Source organism: Scyliorhinus canicula, chromosome 1 (assembly GCF_902713615.1).
Source record: "Scyliorhinus canicula chromosome 1, sScyCan1.1, whole genome shotgun sequence".
Taxonomy (NCBI): domain Eukaryota; kingdom Metazoa; phylum Chordata; class Chondrichthyes; order Carcharhiniformes; family Scyliorhinidae; genus Scyliorhinus; species Scyliorhinus canicula.
The window spans coordinates 37,546,760-37,568,087 of record NC_052146.1 but is presented as its reverse complement, the minus strand read 5'-3'; the positions used below and the strand labels follow the sequence as shown (position 1 = coordinate 37,568,087).

Here is a 21,328-nt window from a genome sequence, read left to right as displayed (position 1 = left end):
GTTGAGCAAAAATCTATTTAACTCAGCTTTGAATATATTCAATGACCCAGCTTCCAGTATTCTCTGTGGAATATAATTCTAAAGACTAATAGCCCTCTGAGAGAGGAAATTCCTCTTCACCTCCATCTTAAATGGGAGACTACTTATTTTTAAACTGCGCACCCCCCCCCCCCCACCCCCCCACCCCCACATACTTCTAGAATCCCCATGAGGGTTATCCTCTCAGCATCTAGCTTCTCAAGTCCCCTCAGAATCTAAGACCCTTAACTTCCTGATTCCTCAGCGTTGGATTTGGGAGGTACCCCAAAGATGTGCTGGGGAATCCTTCTCAAGGGTTCCCAGGTAAGGGATTGCAAAGCAACTGTCCAAAAGCCCTAACTTCCCCTGGATAATTGTGCTATGCTGGGAACCATCAGACAAAGCAATTTCAATCGCGAATTTCGGATGGTTCCGTCAGTGTTACCCTAATAGTTACACTGAAAGAGTTAGAAGAAATAAAACAATTTCTAACTTCAACATAACTATTTAAACACCGAGACACGTCTCCACTTGGGACAGCCCCCATACCCCCCACTACCCTAGGGGACTCTCTCATCCCCTCCTATTAAGCACCCCCCCCCCCACAATGGTATTCCCCACCCCTGAACTCCACAGCACCGACATCTCCCCTACCCCTTAGTCATTTCCCACCCACCCCAACGTGACTTCCTGATCTGACCCCAGACCCGACTCCCCCGACATGACCTGACACTCCCATGATCCGAGTCCACCTCCCTCACGACCTAACCTTTTTGGTAGGAGGAATAAGGGTTCCCCTTTTCCTTGGAAGGTACAAACCTAAATTGGCCGTAGGGGCAAAGAAATCAGCTAGAGTTGCAACACAAGCTGAATCATCATTAAGAGTGTGTTAACATAGTATTCGGCATTCATTTTTAGAGGCTGAGAATTCAATGTCAATGAATGAATGAATGAAAATCGCTTATTGTCACGAGTAGGCTTCCAATGAAGTTACTGTGAAAAGCCCCTAGTTGCCACATTCCGGCGCCTGTTCAGGGAGGCTGTTATGGGAATTGAATCATGCTGCTGGCCTGCCTTGGTCTGCTTTCAAAGCCAGCGATTTATATAACATTTATATACAAACTTGAAGTCATTGGAAATAAAATTCAGGACATCCATAAAACGGGCTTCTGCTTATTCAACTCTTGTACCCTATCACAGCTTCAAAACGACCTCTGTATTAACTACTTTAGATTTGAACACCGAGGCCGAAATGTTGTGCCCAAGTCAGGAGCACAGAGTGGGAACAATCCCCAGCTCCACAAAGCCAACTCGGCAAGAAGTTCCCTGGAACAATGACTTTTTGTTCCGGGTGGAGCGGGCGAAAATGGGAGCCGAGTTGGGTGACCCTGAAACAAGTGCGGTGGCTGTCAGGTGCGGAGGCAACACGTGTGCACTGGCAGTCAAAGTTCTTTTAATAAAAAGAACAATAAAACATAAAACCGCAAATCTTCACATCCCACACACTCCCCATGCTCCATCTATGCCAATCCATGCCATCTTATGGCCCTCACATGCCCTCATGACACCCATACCCTCCATACCTACCTATGCCTCTTCACCCAATCCCCATGGCCTTTTATAGTTTCTATGCCAATTTTGTGCCAACCCATGCCCCGACCCTTTGTCCTGACAACTACCATGCCAACTCACTCAGTATCCACCATTAGCATACCTCATAACAAATGCTGAGATGAAATAAAAAAAAGTTATTAAGTGTACCTACACTACATGGACTGTTGTAGGGGCTGCAATGGTTCAAGAAGACCACTTGGCACTACCTCCTCAAGGGTAATTAGGGATGGGCCATAAATGCTGGCCTTGCCAGTGATACTCCCATCCAATTAATAAATAATGAAAAGCTTTGCACCATTCATAAAAACTACAGACTACTTATTGGCCTTCCATGCTGGCTTGCAACTTCCCTCCCTGCTCCCCAAATTAAATGATATTGTTACCGGTTCTCTTCCTTCAGGTGTTGTGTTGTCTTCTTCTTTTAAATCTGCTGTCATTACCTGTCTTCTCAAAAATATAGGGCGGGATTCTCCCGGAGTTTGTGGGGAAGGCAGAAACGGCGCAGTGGAATGGCGCGAACCACTACGGCGTCGGCCTGCCCCAAAGGTGCAGAATCCTCCGCACCTTCAGGGGCTAGGATGGTGCCGGAGTGGTTTGCGCCCCGCCGGCCGGCGTGGACCACTTTTGGCGCCGTGCCAGCCAGGCCTGAAGGGACTCCGGCAGCCGGCGCAGGTCTGCACATGCGCGGGAGCGTCAGCGTCTGCTGACGTCATCCCCGCGCATGCGCAGGGGAGGTTCACCTTCGCGCCGGCCATTGCGGAGGCTGACACGGCCGGCGCATAGGAAAAGAGCGCCCCCATGGCACAGGCCCGCCCGCGGATCGATGGGCCCCGACCGCAGGCCAAGCCATCATGGAGGCACCCCCTGGGGCCAGATCGCCCCGCGCCCCCCCCCCCCGAGGACCCCGGAGGCTGGCCACGGAGCTGGGTCCCGCCGGTAGGGACCTACCTTGATTTACGCCGGCGGGACCCGGCAACAACAGGCGGGAACTCGGCCTATCGCGGGCCGGAGAATCGCCGGGGGGGAGGCCGCCAACCGGCTCGGTGCGATTCCCACTCCGCCAAATATCCGGTGCCAGAGAATTCTGCAGCCGGCGTGGGCGGGATTCACCCCCCCCCCCCCCCCCCCCCCCCCCCCCGGCGATTTTCCGACCCGGCAGCATGTCGGAGAATCATGCCCATTGTCCTTGACCCCACTGCTATTGCAAACTACCACCCAATCTCCAAACTCCCTTACCTCACCAACATCCTGGAACATATTAGCTGGCCAATTAACAGGCAGCCGCATGAAAGGTGTGCTGGGAAATGCTCAGCACTGCCGGGGAGGGTGGGGAGTGAGTGGGTGCTAAGAAAAGGGAGGGTGCAGGCTTCACTTCTAATGTTCTTCCTCGGGGGGACAGCTGCTGCGGAGCTGTCTCAGGGAGTGGCCGGACTGTAAAAAATAAATAGCGATGGAGACACTATGCAAAGAATGTTTGGGCGGCACATTCAAGTACAAACTCAGTTCCCAGACAATTTTAAAAATTTTATTTCAGCCCTGACATTTCATCCTTCCCGAAAACATAAAGGCTGCCTGGCCAATCGGCCCACCTGCCAACTGGAGAAGGAGACGGGCCATGTAAGATTGGGCTCAATTGGCCCCTAATGGGCTAATTTGCCTGCTTGATTGTTGGTGGGCGTGCTTCTAACTTTTCTGTGGGCCTGCCAACGGAAATTTGCTTGAATGCACAATGATGATACAGTGCGTGCCCGATGCTTTTTAAAAAACATCTTTCCAATTAAGGGGCAATTTAGCGTGGCCAGTCCGCATACCCTGCACATCTTCGGGATGTGGGGGTGAGACCCACGCAGACACGGGGAGAATGTGCAAACTCTACACAGACAGTGACCTGTGGCTGGGATCGAACCTGGATCCTTGGCGTTGTGAGCGTTAACCATTGCGTTAACCATTGCGTTACCCTGCTGCCCTGCCCCACATCTTTTTTGCGTGATTTTCTGCGTTTCCTGGTCGGGCGGCGTGGCCATCTGAGCAATGTGAAATTCTGGTCAGTGCTGCCTCCCAAATCTATGCCCACCTTTCTTCGAACTCTATGTCTGAATCATTCCAATCATGTTTCCTCCCTGCACAGTACCCAAACACCTCTGATCAATGGCACAATGTAACTGTGGCAACGGTAAATCCCTCCTTGTACAACGTGGGCTGCCTGCAGCCTATAACAACGTTGGCCACCGCATCTTCTTCTGACGCTCTTTCCTCCAGCTGGGTGGGCCTGCTTGCATCTGGTTCCATTCTTTAGCAGAGAATCACTTGCAATGGATTTGCTTCCTGTTCTTGTACCATTCCCTCTGCTGCCTCCCAAGGATCTATCCTTGGCCCCTCCTATTTCTCATCCTCACGCTGCGCCTTGGCGACATCGTTTAAATGCAGAGTGTTAGTTTTCACATGCATGCTGACAATACCCAGCTCTACCACCACCTCTCTCAACTCCCCCACTGTTGGTCAATTATCAGACCGCTGATCTGGGCCTGGATCTTCCGGTCACCCAGCTGTGTGTTTCCCGGTGACGCGCCGTTCGCTGATGGCGGGATTCTCTACCCTCGCCATTTGTTAATGGGATTTCCCATTGAAGCCATCCCACACTAGCAGGAACAGAGAATCCCAATGCCTGGAAAATTCCAGCCCTGACATCTTCTGCTGGGTGAGAAAAATTTATTTTAATTAAATATTGGGAAGTAATTGCTTTCAGTCTCTGTTCCAAACTTTGGTCCCTGGCTACCATCTTTATCTTTTTTATTGGCAACTGTCCGGGACTAAACCAGTCACTTGGTGTCATATTTAACCCTGAGAAGAGCTTCCAACCACACACTTGTATCATCACTAAGATTGCCTACTTCCATCAACAGTGCCTGACGTAGCCCCATCTCCGCTCACCTCTGGCTGAAACCCTCATTCATTTTTTTTATTAAGGGGCAATTTAGAGTGGCCAATCCACCTAACCTGTACATCTTTGGGTTGTGGGGGCGAAACCCACGCAGACACGGGGAGAATGTGCAAACTCCACACAGACAGTGACCCAGGGCCGGGATTCGAACCCGGGTCCTCAGCGCCGTGAGGCAGCTGTGCCACCGTGCTGCCCTAAAAACCCTCATTCATGACTTGTTACCTCCAGACTTGACTACTCCAACGCACTTCTGGATTTTCTCCCGCATTCTACCCTCTGTAAACTTGAGCTCATCCAAAACTATGTTGCCTGTCTTCTAACTCACAAAGTCCTATTTGACTATCACCCCTGCGCTCACTGACCTACATCAATTGCTGGCCAAGCAACATAGTGATTTTAAAATTCTCATCCTTGTAATTCAATCCCTCCAAGGCCTTGCACGCCTCATCTCTGTAATCTCCTCCAGTCCCACAAACCACTGAGATATCTGCACTCATCTAATTCTGTGTTAATTGCTGCAGCATTGGTGGGCATTTCCTTCAGTTGTGTAGGCCCCAAACTCTGGAATTCCTTCCCTAAACCTCTCCGGCTCTTCACCTCAGTTTCCTCCTTTAAGACATTCCTTAAGAGCAAATGGGCGCGATTCTCCAGCCTCGGTTGCACTCTCGCTCAGGGGTAACATGGCCGGTGAATAGCAGAGTCAAAAACGAGATCCACGTCGGGCGCCAAACAGTTTACGATGCAACCGGCCGCTCCCGTAGGCCGAAATCGGGATCTCGCCGTGGCGTGGAGAGAAACCAATTATCACCACTTAAGGCCCATTTCCATACAATCAATGAGAGCCATCCCTTATCCAGCGTCCTCCTGTCATTCAGTGATCTCCCCAGCAAGTGCTCACGCTGGCACCGATTAGTACTCATTTTGAAAAATGTGAACCTGGCGGAAGGGCACCTGTGGGGAGCCGAGGAGGTGAGTAGCCATCTTTGCTCACAGGAAACAGCCTGGGAATACTGGGATTGCCACCCCAGTTCTCGGTTGGGGGGTGGGGGTGAAGCTCGTCTGGGGGTGGGGCATCCTTCACAGGGTGTCCAGCGAGGTGGTCATTCTGCAGTGGCCCTCAGCCATGACCATCACCGACTGCGTGACGCCTTGGACACCTTCACTCATGGTGCCAATGTCACGTACCAGGCTCTCCATTGCGGTCACCACCCTAGCAGTGTTCACCTCGGTGCTGCTCATTGCCGATGCCATCTCCTGCCCCTGTAGCCTCTGGGACTCCTCCAAACTGCTATGGATCTGCTGGAGCGACACTGACTTCTCCCTCTGAACGTCCTGGCCACTCCCTATCGTCTCCAGCAGCTCCGGGTAACCCACTTCCACAAGCTCAGCATCAGGCTGGGACCCAGCTGGGTCCTGGGATCCAGCAGCCCTCCGATTGCTGTCTCACCTGGGGGGTTCCTGCCTCCACCTGATGTACATCATCAGCAGTGCGGTACTCACCAGATTGTGCCTCAGAAGCCCATCCACTCACATTCCCCACCGAGGTGTGTGTATCTACGCTGGTTGGTGGGATGACAGCTATGCTGTGACCAGGGTGGCATCCTCAGAGCTCTCCCCTGAGGTGTTTTCCTCGGAGTCAGGAGAGGGTGCCGCCTGGAATGGGCCGTCGGCATTGACTGGAGGTCCTGCAGGAGAATGGACATGTGGTCAGTGGAAGGGATGGGTCTGTCAGTATGACAATAACAACTAACGTCACAGGTCCTTCGGGTGGAGCCCCTTGGTTTCTCTCCACCAACACTGCGGCGTTCTCAACGACAGATCAAAGGCGCCCAATCGTCTAAATTTGTAACCTCCTCTTAAACTTTAATGACAACCTGTATGTAAATAGTTTTCCACCACCCCCACTGGACTCATTTTTAAACGGGGGTTAAAAATGTCCCAGGATATGTGCGGCCTGTGGGCGCCGCCATCTTCCCCGTCTCAGATCCCTGCCGGTCGGACACCTCACCGGCCGCTCATCGCCTGCAATCGCCGCCGATCACCCACGCCTGGCCTCCGTTACGATCGACCAGACACGACCGCACAACCTCACGACCGCGTCGACGACGGTGAAGTTCGGCGGGCACAAGGTTTCCTGCTTTCTGGACTCCGGGAGCACTGAGAGCTTTATCCACCCCAATACGGTAAGGTGCTGCTCCCTCATGGTCCACTCCACCAACCAGAGAATCTCCCTGGCCTCCGGATCCCACTCTGTGGCGATCCGGGGGTACTGCACAGCCACCCTCGCCATCCAGGGCGTAGAGTTCAGCGGCGTCCGTCTCTACGTCCTCCCCAATCTCTGCGCTGCCCTGTTACTCGGCCTGGACTTCTAGTGCAACCTCCAGAGCCTAACCTTGAAATTTGGCGGTCCCCTACTACCCCTTACTGTATGTGGCCTCACGACCCTTAAGGTCGATCCACCTTCCCGTTTGCGAACCTCACCCCGAATTGCAAACCCGTCGCCACCAGGAGCAGACGGTACAGTGCCCTAGGACAGGACGTTCATCAGGTCTGAGGTCCAGCGGCTGCTGCGGGAAGGTTTTATCGAGGCCAGCAACAGCCCCTGGAAGCCCAAGTGGTAGTGGTAAAAACTGGGTAGAAAAACAGGTTGGTCGTTGACTACAGTCAGACCATCAATCGGTACACGCAGCTCGACGCGTACCCCCTCCCTCGCATATCTGATATGGTCAATCAGATTGCACAGTACTGGGTCTTCTCGACAGTAGACCTGAAATCTGCCTACCACCAGCTCCCCATTCGCAAGACGGACCGCCAGTACACCGCATTTGAAGCGGACGGCCGCCTTTATCATTTCCTCAGGGTTCCCTTCAGCATTGCTCACGGGGTTTTGGTCTTCCAACGGGAGATGGACCGAATGGTTGACCGGTACGGACTGCGGGCCACATTCCCGTACCTGGACAACGTCACCACCTGCGGCTACGACCAGCAAGACCACGACGCTAACCTTTCCAAATTTCTCCACACCGCCAAACTGCTTACCTAACCTACAACAAGGAGAAATGTGTGTTCAGCACGGACCGATTAGCCATCCTCAGCTACGTGGTCTAGAACGGAGTTCTAGGGCCTGACCCCGAGCGCATGCGCCCCCTCATGGAACTCCCCCTCAAACGATGCCTGGGGTTCTTTTTGTACTACGCTCAGTGGGTCCCAAACTATGCAGACAAGGCCCGCCCACTCATTTAATCCACCGTTTTCCCACTGACGGCCGAGGCTCACCAGGCCTTCAACCATATCAAGGCCGACGTCGCCAAGGCCGCGATGCACGCGGTCGAAGAGACACTCCCCTTCCCAGTCGAGAGTGCTGCATCAGACATCACTCTGGCCGCCACCCTCAACCAGGCAGGCAGGCCCATGGCATTCTTTTCCCGCACCCTCCATACCTCCGAAATTCGGCACTCCTCCGTCAAAAAGGACGTTCAGGCCATCGTAGCAGCTGTGCGACATTGGAGGTATTACCTGGCAGGCAGGAGATTCACTCTCCTCACTGACCGACGGTCAGTTGCCTTCATGTTTAACAACACACAGCGGGGCAAGATCAAAAACGATAAGATCTTGAGGTGGAGGATCGAGCTCTCCACCTACAATTACGAGATTTTCTATCGCCCCGGTAAACTCAACGGGATGCCCTATCCCGAGGTACATGTGCCAGTGCACAAGTAGACCGACTCCGCACCCTGCATGACGATCTCTGTCACCCACGGGTCACTGGCTTTTATCACTTCATAAAGGCCTGCAATCTGCCCTACTCCATCGAGGAAGTTAGGGCTATCACCAGAGACTGCCAGGTCTGCGCGGGGTGTAAACCGTGCGTACCTGACGAAGGCCTTCCTCAGCGTGGACTTCAAAGGGCCCCTCCCCTCCACCGACCACAACACGTATTTCCTCAATGTGGTCGACGAGTAATCGAGATTCCCCTTCGCCGTCCCATGCCCCGACATGACGTCTGCCACCGTCATCAAAGCCCTTAACACCACCTTCGCTCTTTTCGGTTTCCCTGCCTACGTCCACAGCGACCGGGGATCCTCATTCATGAGCGATGAGCTGCGGCAGTACCTGCTCAACAGGGGCATTGCCTCGAGCAGGACGACCAGCTACAACCCCCGAGGAAACAGGCAGGTGGAGCGGGAGAATGGAACTGTCTGGAAGGCCGCCCAGCTGGCCCTATGGTCCAGAAATCTCCCGGCCTCCCGCTGGCAGGAGGTCCTCCCGGACGCACTTCACTCCATTCTGTCGCTCCTGTGCACCGCGACTAACAAAGCCCCCCCATGAACGTCTCTTTGCCTTCCCTAGGAAGTCCACCTCCGGGGTTTCGCTCCCAACGTGGCTGGCAGCTCCAGGACCCATTCTCCTCTGTAAACACGGGTGGCTACACAAGGCGGACCTGTTGGTTGAGACGGTACAGCTACTCCACGTGAACCCGCAGTATGCCTACGTAGCGTACCCCGACAGCCGCCAAGACACAGTCTCCCTTCGGGACTTGGCACCAGCTGGGCCCCCCGCGCACACCCCCCCCCCCCCCCCCACTCTGCCCCGGCACCACCCTCCCTTCCCCCGGCGCATCCCACCACAGCCCCCGCTCCAAGACGATCTGTCCTCCCCTTGGTCCCACCCGGGGATGAAGAGGATGTCGACACACTCCCAGAGTCACCGACGACCGAGCCGACGCCAGAGTCGCCACCACTACTGCGGCGCTCTCGACGACAGATCAAGGCACCCGATTGTCTAAATTTGTAACCTCTTAAATTTTAATGACAACCTGTGTGTAAATAGTTTTCCACCACCCCCACTGGACTCATTTTTAACAGGGGGTGAATGTGGTAGTCACCACTGTTGTATTATATTGTATATACTGCACTGCCCACGAGGGTATTACGGTAAGATCCCTGTACTACAGGTACGGGGGTATATCCCTGCCTGCTGGCTCCACCCAGTCGGCGGAGTATAAATGTGTGTGCTCTCCGAACTGCAGCCATTTCAGCAGCAGCTGTGGGAGGCTCCACATCTCTGTGTAATAAAGCCTCAATTACATTCTACTCTCGTCTCGTCGTAATTGATAGTGCATCAGGCTCAGTCTGGTTTAGCACACTGGGCTAAATCGCTGGCTTTTAAAGCAGACCAAGGCAGGCCAGCAGCACGGTTCAATTCCCGTACCAGCCTCCCCGAACAGGCGCCGGAATGTGGCGACTGGGGGCATTTCACAGTAACTTCATTTGAAGCCTACTTGTGACAATAAACGATTTATTTATTTATTTTTTTGTTTGCTAATGCTCCTTTGTAGCACCTTGACACATTTTGTTACATTGAAGGCGCTAGTTAAGAGTAAGTTGTTGTTCCTGTTGTAAAATATTTTGTCTGCCAGCAACATAGCTTAGAACTTGGTCCTTGGCTCTGCTGTTGTGGGGGATTTATCACTGACACTGTTTATAGCATTCATATATTGGAGGAAACACTGAACCATAAATTAGCTATGACATACTAAACTGGAGTTGAATATTTTTTTATATTCAGTGTGTACTGTATTATCTACTTGTTGTAGACTACCACCTTGAGCTGAATGAAGTCGGAAAAACTAGAAGCTGAGATCACGGCCTCAGACTGATGGGACGATCCTTTAAAACAGAGATGAGGAGGAATTTTTTCAGCCAGAGGGTGGTGAATCTGTGGAACTCTTTGCTGCAGAAGGCTCTAAAGGCTAAATCACTGAGTGTCTTTAAGGACAGAGATAGATAGGGGATGGGATTCTCTGACCCCGAGCAGGTTCAGAGAATCGGCGGGGGCGGGGGGGGGACGCAAATCACGCGATGCCACTCCGACGCTGGTCCGTGGCGATTCTCCCCGCGCGGTGGGCCGAGTGCCCGCTGAGTTCGGCCGAGTCCTGCCGGCGTCGTTCTCGTGTGGTCCTCGGCGTTCTGGCTGCCGGGGGCAGCATGATGGGGGGGGGGGGGGGGGGGGTGGAGGGGGGATCCGACTCCGGGGGGGTGGGGGTTGGCCTCCACGATGGCCTGGCCCGCGTTCAGGGCCTACCAATTGGCAGGCGGGCTTGTCCTGGTGGGGCCTATGTTCCTCCGCGCAGGGTCCCTGTAGATCTCCGCCATGTTGCGTCAGGGCTGGCAACGGGACGGCAACCCACGTGCATGCGCGAACTCGCGATGGCCGTTGGCGCGCATGCGCAAACTCGGGCCGGCCATGGTGGCATGCGCAAATGCGCCGGGCCTGATATTTCTAAACATTACAAATTATTGGGTGATGTATTGAACATAGAACATACAGTGCAGAAGGAGGCCATTCGGCCCATCGAATCGGCACTGACCCACTTAAGCCCTCACTTCCACCCTATCCCCGAAACCCAATAACCTCTCCTAACCTTTTTTGGTCAATAAGGGCAATTTCTCATGGCCAATCCACCTAACCTGCACGTCTTTGGACGTGCATGTTTGGACGTGTATTAGCATGGGGGTATTTAGTTCTAAGTACAATATATACTAAGACCTCTCTTAGCACCAACCTGCCAACCTTGATCTGCTGCCCATGAAGATAATGAAACTTCAGAGCTGAAAGGGTTTTCATTATTAGGAATTGAACAAATCAGCTCCTCCTGACTGCAGGTCTTTAGAATTTGATCGTCTTGGCGACTGTTTTCTTTTTCACTGTAGATGTCGCTAAAAGTAAAGTAAAGTCGCCATAGTCCCTGGTGACCATAGGCTGTTTTCCCCTTTGAGAGGGAGAGCTGACTGGTGGTGCTTTAACCTGAGGATCACCACACCTCAACTGAGAGGCAAGGTTGCGAAGTTGGGGCCTTCATGAATAACCTCAGCCTGTACGGGAATTAAATCTATGCTGTTGGCTTCGCTCTGCATCACGAACCAGCTGGTCAGCCAACTGAGCTTAACCAACCCCCAGATGTCACTAACTGTGCCTCCAAAAAGATGTTTAATAACAATACTCAATAGTAACTTACCCATCAGTGCGAGGAGGCTAAGTGTGTGAGAGTCTCAGAGGAGATGATTGGAGTGAAATTTTTGTAGGTGATTTTTGTATTTGCTCAACTTTGCTTTAAGTCTTTGTAAATGTGAAAACAGTATGAACATGGCGCATTAAAAGGTTGACGGTCTATCCTATCCGAATGTAATGAAGCTGAATCAGTGTCAGATTTTGAGTTAATAATAATAACTGAAGCTTTGACTTTAGTATAATATACAAATGCGATTAGCACTAGTACAAAGTGCATTTGAACTGTGCTGTATTTTCTACCATTAATTTTGCTCTGATGTAAATAGTTATAACTCCTTTTTTCTTCGCAATATATCATCTAGTCTGATAAGTTCTGATAAGATCTTGACCTATTCCCCACTAGCTCCAATCTTAGGGGCAGCTCGGTAGCACAGTGGGTAGCACTGTTGCTTCAAAGCGCCAGGGTCCCAGGCCAGATTCCCGGCTTGGGTCACTGTCAGTGCGGAGTCTGCACGTTCTCCCCGTGTCTGCGTGGGTTTCCTTCGGGTGCTCCGGTTTCCTCCCACAAGTTCCGAAAGATGTGCTGTTAGGTGAATTGGACATTCTGAATTCTCCCTCAGGGTACCCGAACTGACGCCGGAATGTGGCGACTCGGGGATTTTCACAGTAACTTCATTGCAGTGTTAATGTAAGCCAATTTGTGGCACTAATAAAGATTATTATTATCTTGAACAAATTAGAACAATATTTTGTTTCTTTCTTTCCAAATCTGCCAGTTCACGTGCAGTCATTTTCTCTCGGTTAAAGTTAAGTTATCTTCTCAGCCCCCCAAACAAATTCTTGAAAGCAACTCTCCTCCATGGGGGGAATGGGATCAAATGAGGAGAAAGCAGGATTAGGCTATTGAGTTGGATGATCAGCCATGATTTTGATGAATGGCGGAGCAGGCTCGAAGGGCCAAAAGGCCTCCTCCTGCTCCTATCTCCTCTGTATCTATAGAACATAGAACAGTACAGCATAGAACAGGCCCTTCGGCCCTCGATGTTGTGCCGAACAATGATCACCCTACTCAAACCCACGTATCCACCCTATACCCGTAACCCAACAACCCCCCCTTGGCCTTACTTTTTTTTTAAGGACACTACGGGCAATTTTTATCATGGCCAATCCACCTAACCCGCACATCTTTGGACTGTGGGAGGAAACCGGAGCACCCAGAGGAAACCCACGCACACACGGGGAGGACGTGCAGACTCCGCACAGACAGTGACCCAGCCGGGAATCGAACCTGGGACCCTGGAGCTGTGAAGCATTTATGCTATCTATGTATCTCCTCCCCTTTAAGCTTGGAACTCTTCCACTTTTCCAACCAGTTCAAGGAGCTGCTCCCACCCTGCTTGAGCGAGCGCTCTGTTCTTCCTCTATTGCTTGGTTGATGCTGCTCTCTCCTGCCTCCTTCATGCTTAGACAATGCTCTTGGCTTCCGCTCTGCTATTCTCCTTTTGTAAAGCACTATTTATGGCTTCGATCCTCTTTCCTTCCCTTTCACCTCCTCACACTCATTTACTTCCCCCTTTCCACTTCAACACTTCTCTTACTCAAGCTCAACATTTACTGGCCATGATTCTGGCAGGCTGCCCACACGGTGAGAGTTCCTGTTCTTGTGAGAAAGGGATTAATTCCCACCCGTGGCCTACATGTTTGTTGCTTTCAGTTCATGAGCTCCAGGCAGACGATGCTCCCATCCAGAAGAATAAAATTAGAAAATTGGCTTTAATTCCAGTCAGACAATCCCTTTTGGAACCTCAGGGGTCCATTATATTCAGGTTGTGGGGCAGTTCGGCGATGGTGGAAAGTGTGAAGCAACCCAACACGAAAGAGAATAGGGAGAAAAAGAGGCCTGAAAGGGTCATTTGAAAATTAGTTTGTTGTGTTGGATGATGACAAGGAGCTGCTTTGGACCAACAAGAAAATTTGAAGCCTTTCCTGCAGAAAATGCAGACAAGCAAGTAAACATGGTAGGTGGCATCTGGGTCATGCAAACATCTGCCCTAGTTACCTACGATCATTCTCAATGTTTCCCATTACTTTTGGTTCACAGTTTAAACTCCCCACATGCGGAGGGTCAGTCATTTAGTACCTGACAATGGATTAATTAACTTGCAGGCCCCTCAGTGAATATTGTTGTGAGAAATCGCATTCAGTTCAGGATATTCTTTTTGGGCCTGAATAATTATCCAGACAGGAAGTGTAAATGGGCGGAATGGAAAACAAAAATAACTACTTCATGGACCCAAAGCTATCAGCTGAAACATCAATTCATTGATCATAGAATTTACAGTGCAGAAGGAGGCCATTCGGCCCATCAAATCTGCACCGGCCCTTGGAAAGAGAATCCTATCTAAGCCCATACCTTCCACCCTATCCCCACACCTCCACCCTATCCCCGTAACTCGACCTAACCATTTTTGGACAGAAAGGGTGATATAGCATGGCCAATCCACCTAACCTACACATCTTTGGACTGTGGGAGGGAACCAGACCTCCCGGAGGAAACCCACGCAGACATGAAGAGAACGTGCAGACTCCGCACAGACAATGACCTAAGCCGGGAATCGAACCTGGGACCCTGGAGCTGGGAAGCAACTGTGTTACCGTGCTGCCCAATTCTGATTACAATCCTGGATAGTTCATTGCTCTGAGATGACTGAGGTCATAATGTCACTCTTGTGCAATGCCACTCCCACACAGAGTAACACCGATGCATAGCTAATATGCAGTAGAACTTCTTGTGCAAATTAAAAACATTAAGGCTAATTTTCTGATTTCTGGTGGGGAGCATAGGCTGCCTGGAGCTCAGGAACGGAATTGGGATAAATATTTATAAACGTCAATTTCTACTAAAATGTTTCCTGTGTAAACTTTTCAGGTACGACGATGTCATTGGGAAGATCTCTCTGAATAAGGAACACATTGCGGCTCATTTAAGAGGTAAGAAACCTTCTGCGAATTTGACTTAGAGCGGCTAGGTTCTAATGCTGATGTTCCTTTGTTATCTGGTTGCGAAGGAGTTGTGTAACCAACAAAATGTGTTTGGAATTTTTCATAAGCCTGTAAAATTTAGGATCCAAGAGGAAAAAGTAAAAAAAAACTGTACAGGATATTGTCTGAAAGGATGTAATTGAAATGCTTTTGAAAACCTTGGAAAAAGGCAATTAATATATGTATTTAATCCAGCTCCAAACCAAAGCCTATACATTACACTTTATTTTTCCTGTTTGCATTGTGTTGTTTGTCCGTGATTATATTGCCAATTCTCATTAGTAAGTAGGGGGAGATGTTTTCAAACCTTAATTACAATAAGATTGCACTTCAGTCATGCAGGCAAGATGCGTGGGAAGCTTCAGCTAGCACGTCTGGCAATTAATTTAACAGCTAAAAACGAAGAAACAACCCGGGAGAGAATTTTCTGCCTGCAGATCCTTTCTTTCGATTCTTATTGCTCCCGTTAATTATCGTTACTTTTCTCGTAAAATCAGTGCTGATGACTGAAGTAGCATTTTTAAAGGTGGCCTGGTTCTGCAACCAAGTGTTTGCTTTTTCTCCCCCTCTGGACCTAGACTGAAGGTGTATCTGAGAGAGGCAGAGATAGATGGGGTGGAATTTGAGAACGGAACAGCATAAGACTGGGAAGGAAAGGAATTGTGATAAATTGTGAACTCCAGATGTCATGGTTACTCATCTAGAGAAAATGACCCTACCCAGTACATAAGGCAAAAGAAATGTGTGAGAGAAGGCAGCAGAGAAAAAGAGTTCGAGAAACAATAAAGGCAGCTCATTTTACAAGATCCTTCTGAAACATTAATCCTTAAAGAGCTTCCAATGAATATAGAATAATATATTGTCTGAGAACCGATTAATTTTCCAACTGCCGTGCGCAACCATTATGGATGAATTCATTGTTATTGGAATTGAATTGTTATGTGCTGGTTGAAACCGATACCAGGAATTTCTGTACTCGACACTGGAACAAGATTTACTGCCTGAGTACAGTAACCTTACGCAAAAAATGAAAGTCCTCATTTTTTTTAGGGAGTCTGAATGATAACGATTCACTTCTCCTATTTGCTATCTAACTGTGATAGATTGTGTGTGTTTCGAAGCAGATTGGAAGAACGAGCGATGTACAGAAATAAGGAGAGAACCTGTGTAAGGAAAGCGTAGTGGGAGAACATAGAACATACAGTGCAGAAGGAGGCCATTTGGCCCATCGAGTCTGCACCGACCCACTTAAGCCCTCACCTCCACCCTATCCCCGTAACCCAATAACCCCTCCTAACCATTTTTGGTCACTAAGGGCAATTTATCGTGGCCAATCCACCTAACCTGCACGTCTTTGGACTGTGGGAGGAAACCGGAGCACCCGTAGGAAACCCACGCACACACGGGGAGGATGTGCAGACTCCGCACAGACAGCGACCCAAGCCGGAATCGAACCTGGGACCCCGGCGCTGTGAAGCCACAGCGCTAATCACTTGTGCCACCGTGCTGCCCTTAGACGTAGAAAAGTGAGAGAGGTCTGGGAGAAGGGAATACATGCAGCGAGAGGAGAAATTACAGGAAGATACTGAGGTGAGATTGTGCAAGAATAGTGCAATTTCTCTGCTCCCAGAATGGCCCCTTTAGAAGAACAATATGACAAAAAAAGGCAACCCAGATGGTCCAGTGGCAACGCGAAGGAGCCAACACCTTACAAAAGCAAAATATTACAGACATATGGACATCTGAAATAAAATCGTAACATGCTGGAGACAGGCCTGGCAGCATCTGTGGAGAAAAAAACAGAGTTAATGTTTCAGATCAATGATCTTTCATCAGAAGCTATCAGAGCTAACACCTTGGCCTGGAGGTGGGCGGCGGGGGAAGGGGGGGGGGGGGGGGGAGTAAACTACTTGCCACCTACCCTGAAGTAAAGTCAGCTGGCTCCCTCCGCAGGAGATTGGGACTTCTGCCCCTCACACAGGAGGAAGTCCCACCCTCGGAAACCTCATCAGTCCCAGCAGTGCCAGAGCTGAGTAGGACGGTGAGTTGAAATGGCAAATGACAGAAAAGTCTGGGTCCTTAGCCTCTCAAATGTGGAGTAGACCCCACTGGGAGCAGCGAATGCAACAGACTAGATTGATGGAGGCGCACGTGAAGCGCTGCCTCATCTGAAAAGAATGTTTAGGTCCTTGGATAGTGAGCAGGGAGGAGGTAAAGGGCAGATGTTGCAGCTTCTGCGATTACACGGGAAGGTACCGTGGGGAGAGGGTGAGGTGTTGGGGGTAATAGAGGAATGGACCAGGGTATCCTGGAGGGTACGGTCACTGAGGAATGCTGCCAGGTGGAGTGAGGGGAAGATGAGTTTGGTGGTGGCATCATGCTGGAGTTGGTGGAATTGGTGGAGGATGATTCTTTGAATGCAGAGGCTGGCGGTGTGAAAAATGAGGACAAGGGGTTCTGGTTCTGAAAGGAAGGGGAAGGGGTGAGATCAAAGGTGCAGGAGATAGTTGGACATGGTCGAGAGCCCTGCCAACCACAGCGGGTGGGAAACCACGATTAAGGAAGAAGGAAGACATGTCAGGTGCACCAGTTTGGAATGTGGCATCATCGGAACAGATGCGATGGTGGTGAAGGAACGAGGAATGAACTGGGTTCTACAGTGGCTTAGCTCTGCAACTCCTCCAGCTTCACATGTATCCCCCAGTCCTCTCTCAGGAATAGGTATACTTAATGGAGTGTGGTAGTGGAAGATTACAGAGATGTTGACAATTTGAGAGGCAGCACCATCAGTTATGTGCATTACACCCACGCCTGCTACCATGCACTATCTCACCATGCCCAGCAAATCTGTGACAGCGCAGCTAAGGCCAGCGGCAAGATTGTTGTTACCCCAGGCAACAGCCTTCGCCGTACAAATCCCAAACCTCTCCAAAATGGAGGAGAGGGCCAATGGCATTTTGGAACCGGGGCTGTTTAGCACAGGGCTAAATCGCTGGCTTTGAAAGCAGACCAAGCAGGCCAGCAGCACGGTTCGATTCCCGTAACAGCCTCCCCGAACAGGCGCCGGAATGTGGCGACTAGGGGCTTTTCACAGTAACTTAATTTGAAGCCTACGCGTGACAATAAGCGATTTTCATTCATTTCATTCATTTCAACCCAGGAATCTATTGCAGCCGAATGAGCATTCATGGGAAATGCTGTGACGGTCCTTAAGGCTGAGGTGCAGCAATGCCAATGTTACTGGAGTATTTTTAATATTCGGCTTATTGAAAAATTATCATGGGGACAGTTGCCGAATTGTGATGATGAAACAAATAGAGCAAGTAATCATAATTCAGATTGTAGTTATAGAAAATCATTATAATAAAAATAAAGTATGAAATAATGGAAGGATTGCACAATTATTTTAGCATACAAATAATTAAAGTATGTTGTAAAATACAGGTCTCCATAATTTGCAGAATAGAATTGAAAGGTCCACTGCTCCATGTATTTTGTAGTAAAGTCCATGGACCATAAATTGTCAGGTTGAGTTTTGTAAATTATCAATCATTTACATAGTATTTATGAGTTTTATAAAGTCGGGGATTGGGCTGTCGCGTAGCCTATTATTCCATAGCTTATTTGTGGAATTGTGTCTTTTCTTGTTAATTCCATTGCATGTTTACTTTCGGATGGTTTGGCAAGAATTCGCTCACATGCTCTTTGATAAGTCTAGCCTTCCAAAAAGTGCATCTTACTTAACTATTAAACACATTGAATAGATCACAATTCTATTGTGCTGCATTTTTGAGGATTCAATTTCATGTGATTTGCTGTTTCCCATTCACTCAACAAAGTGACTGCACGTTGCGTGTGAGATGAGCCACCTTGATTACAACACTGCCAAAAGGGTCAGGTCATCCACTTATGGTAATAAATAAGCATGTTGATATTAATGCAGGCATTGTTTCTTGTTCAGAACCTGCTGTTTTAAATGAGAGGTAATCCCAAAACCCAGAAGAGTAACTTGGAACACCGGTTCTTAGTGGTGTATATTTTCAATTTGGTATTCTGAGAGAAAATATATAAAACAGGGAGGAATAGTCCAGTCGTTTTGTGATTAATTAATAAAGAATATTTATTAACTTGCCTTCATTGGCCGGGGCATTGAGTATAAAAATTAGCAAGTCATGCTGCAGCTGTATAGAACCTTAATTAGGCCACACTTGGGATATGGTGTTCAATTCTGGTCGCCACACTACCAGAAGCCAAAAAGAAAATGCTGGAAAATCTCAGCAGGTCTGACAGCATCTGCAGAGAGAGAAAAAAGCTGACGTTTCAAGTCCGATGACTCTTTGTCAAAGCTAAAGACAGAGAAAGTGGGAAATATTTGTACTGTGGAGTGAGAATTAAAGATGAGTCATAGCCACAGAAACCCAGGGAAACGGGGTGCTAATGGCCACAGAAACCAAGGTGAAAGAGTGCTAATGGCAGTCCCCAGAGAGAACAAAATGTGTGAAAGGCCAAACTGCAGAGAAACTAACATCAGAGGGTAAATTGTGACAGATGTAAATGTGGAGGGAGGGGAAGGGAGAAGCAAAGGGGAGAAAGGGTAATGAAAGGTAGATAAGATGGGGGGTGGTTGAATATATATAAAGAAAGACAAGAGAGAAATGAATGGTAAAAAACAGTTAAAATGAAATGGGATGAAGACAAATGGGTAAAGGTGGGGTAGGGCGAATCATCTGAAGTTGTTGAATTCGGTGTTCAGGGCGGAAGGCTGTAGCGTGCCTAACCGGAAGATGAGATGTTGGTGAGCTTCATTGGAACATTGCAGCAGGCCAAGGACAGACATGTGGGCATGAGAGCAGGGTCTTGTGTTAAAATGGCAGGCAACAGGATGGTCAGGGTCCTGAATGCGCACAGACCGAAGATGCTCAGCAAAGCGATCACCCAGTCTGCGTTTGGTCTCTCCGATATTGAGGAGACCACATTGGGAGCAGCGAATGCAGTAGACCAAATAGGAAGAGGTGCAAGTGAAACGCTGCTTAACCTGGAATGAGCGTTTTGGGCCTGGGATGTTAAGCATGGAAGAGGTCAAGGGGCAGGTGTTACACCTTCTGCGATTGGATGGGAAGGTTCCATGGGTGATGGGAGAGGTGTTGGGTGTAGTGGAGGAGTGGACTAGATTGTGTCGGAGGGAATGGTCTCTGCGGAATGCTGACAGAGGGAGTGAAGGGAAGATGTGTTTGATGGTGGCATCATGCTGGAGTTGATGAAAATGGCGGAGGATTATGCTTTGCATATGGAGACTGGTGGGGTGAAATGTGAGAACGAGGGGGACTCTATCCTTGTTCTGGGAGGGAGGGGAGGGGGCGAGGGTAGTGGCGCGGAAGATATACTGCACACTGTTGAGGGCCCTGTCAACAACTGTAGGTGGGAAATCACGGTTGAGGAAGAAGGAACACATTTTTGAAGCACCATTCTGGAAAGTGGCATCATCGGAACAAATGCAACGGAGGCGAAGGAGTTGAGAGAAAGGGATGGAGTCCTTACAGGGTGTAGGGTGTGAAGAGCTGTAGTCCAGATAGCTGTGGGAGTCAGTGGGCCTGTAGTGGATATTAGTAGATAGTCCATTGCCGGAAATGGAGACAGAAAGATCAAGCAAGGGAAGGGAAGTGTCTGAGATGGACCAGGTAAAAGTGATGGAGGGGTGGAAACTGGAAGCGAAGTTAATGAATTTTTCCAGGTCTGGATGAGAGCATGACGCGGCACCAAAATAGTCATCAATGTATCGGTAAAGGAGTTGTGGGAGGGGACCCGGGTCGGCCTGGAACAAGGAATGTTTCTCATACCCCATAAAAAGGCAAGCGTAGCTAGGACCCGTGCGGGTACCCATTGCTACACCTTTGATTTGGAGAAAATGGGATGAGTTAAAGGAAAAGTTGTTGCGTGATGGAACGAGTTCAGCCAAGCGGAGGAGAGTGGTGGTGGATGGGAATTGTCCGGGCCTCTTTTCGAGAAAGAAGCGAAGAGCTCTCAGGCCGTCCTGGTGTGGGATGGAGGTGTCGAGAGATTGCACATTCATGGTGAATAGGAGGTGGTTAGTGCCCGTGAACTGGAAGCTGTCAATATGACGCAAGGCCAGACCTGCTGAGCATTTTCTATTTGGTTTCAGATTCCAGCATCCACAGTAATTTGCTTTTATCCAGTGATTAACACAGTACCAGAAGGATGTGGAGGCTTTGGAGAAGATACAGAAGAGGTTTGTCAGGTTGTTGCCTTGTATGGAGGGCACTAACTATGACAAAAGGCTGTTTATTCTCACTGGAACGACAAAGGTTGAAGGGCAACCTGATAGAAGCCTGCAAGATTATGAGTGACATGGACAGAGTGGATAGTCAGAAGCTTTCCCAGGGTGGAAGAGTCATTTATTAGGGGACATAAGTTTAAGGTTTACGGTGCGAGGGGCAAAGTTTAGAGGAGATGTGTGAGGGAGGTTTTTTACACAGAGGGTAGTGGGTGCCTGGAACTCGCTGCTGGAGGAGATGGTGTAAGCAGGTATGATAATGACATTGAAGGGGCGCCTTGACAAATACACGAATAGGATGGGAATAGAGAGATACAGACCCCGGACGTGTAGAAGGTTTTTGGTTAGATGGGTAGCATGATAGACACAGGATTGGAGGGCTGAAGGGCCTGTTCCTGTGCTGCACTTTT

The 21,328-nt window shown here is 49.6% G+C and overlaps 1 protein-coding gene across 1 annotated transcript in view; it reads left to right on the top strand.

The window, feature by feature from the left end:
* The window catches only part of LOC119978355 (rasGAP-activating-like protein 1), a 398,828-nt gene that overhangs the window by 30,981 nt on the left and 346,519 nt on the right, over nucleotides 1-21,328 (top strand). Inside the window, exon 4 of the mRNA XM_038819933.1 lies at nucleotides 14,514-14,575. Within this exon, the coding sequence (XP_038675861.1) occupies nucleotides 14,514-14,575 (62 nt within the window). The remainder of the gene's footprint in view (nucleotides 1-14,513; nucleotides 14,576-21,328) is intronic.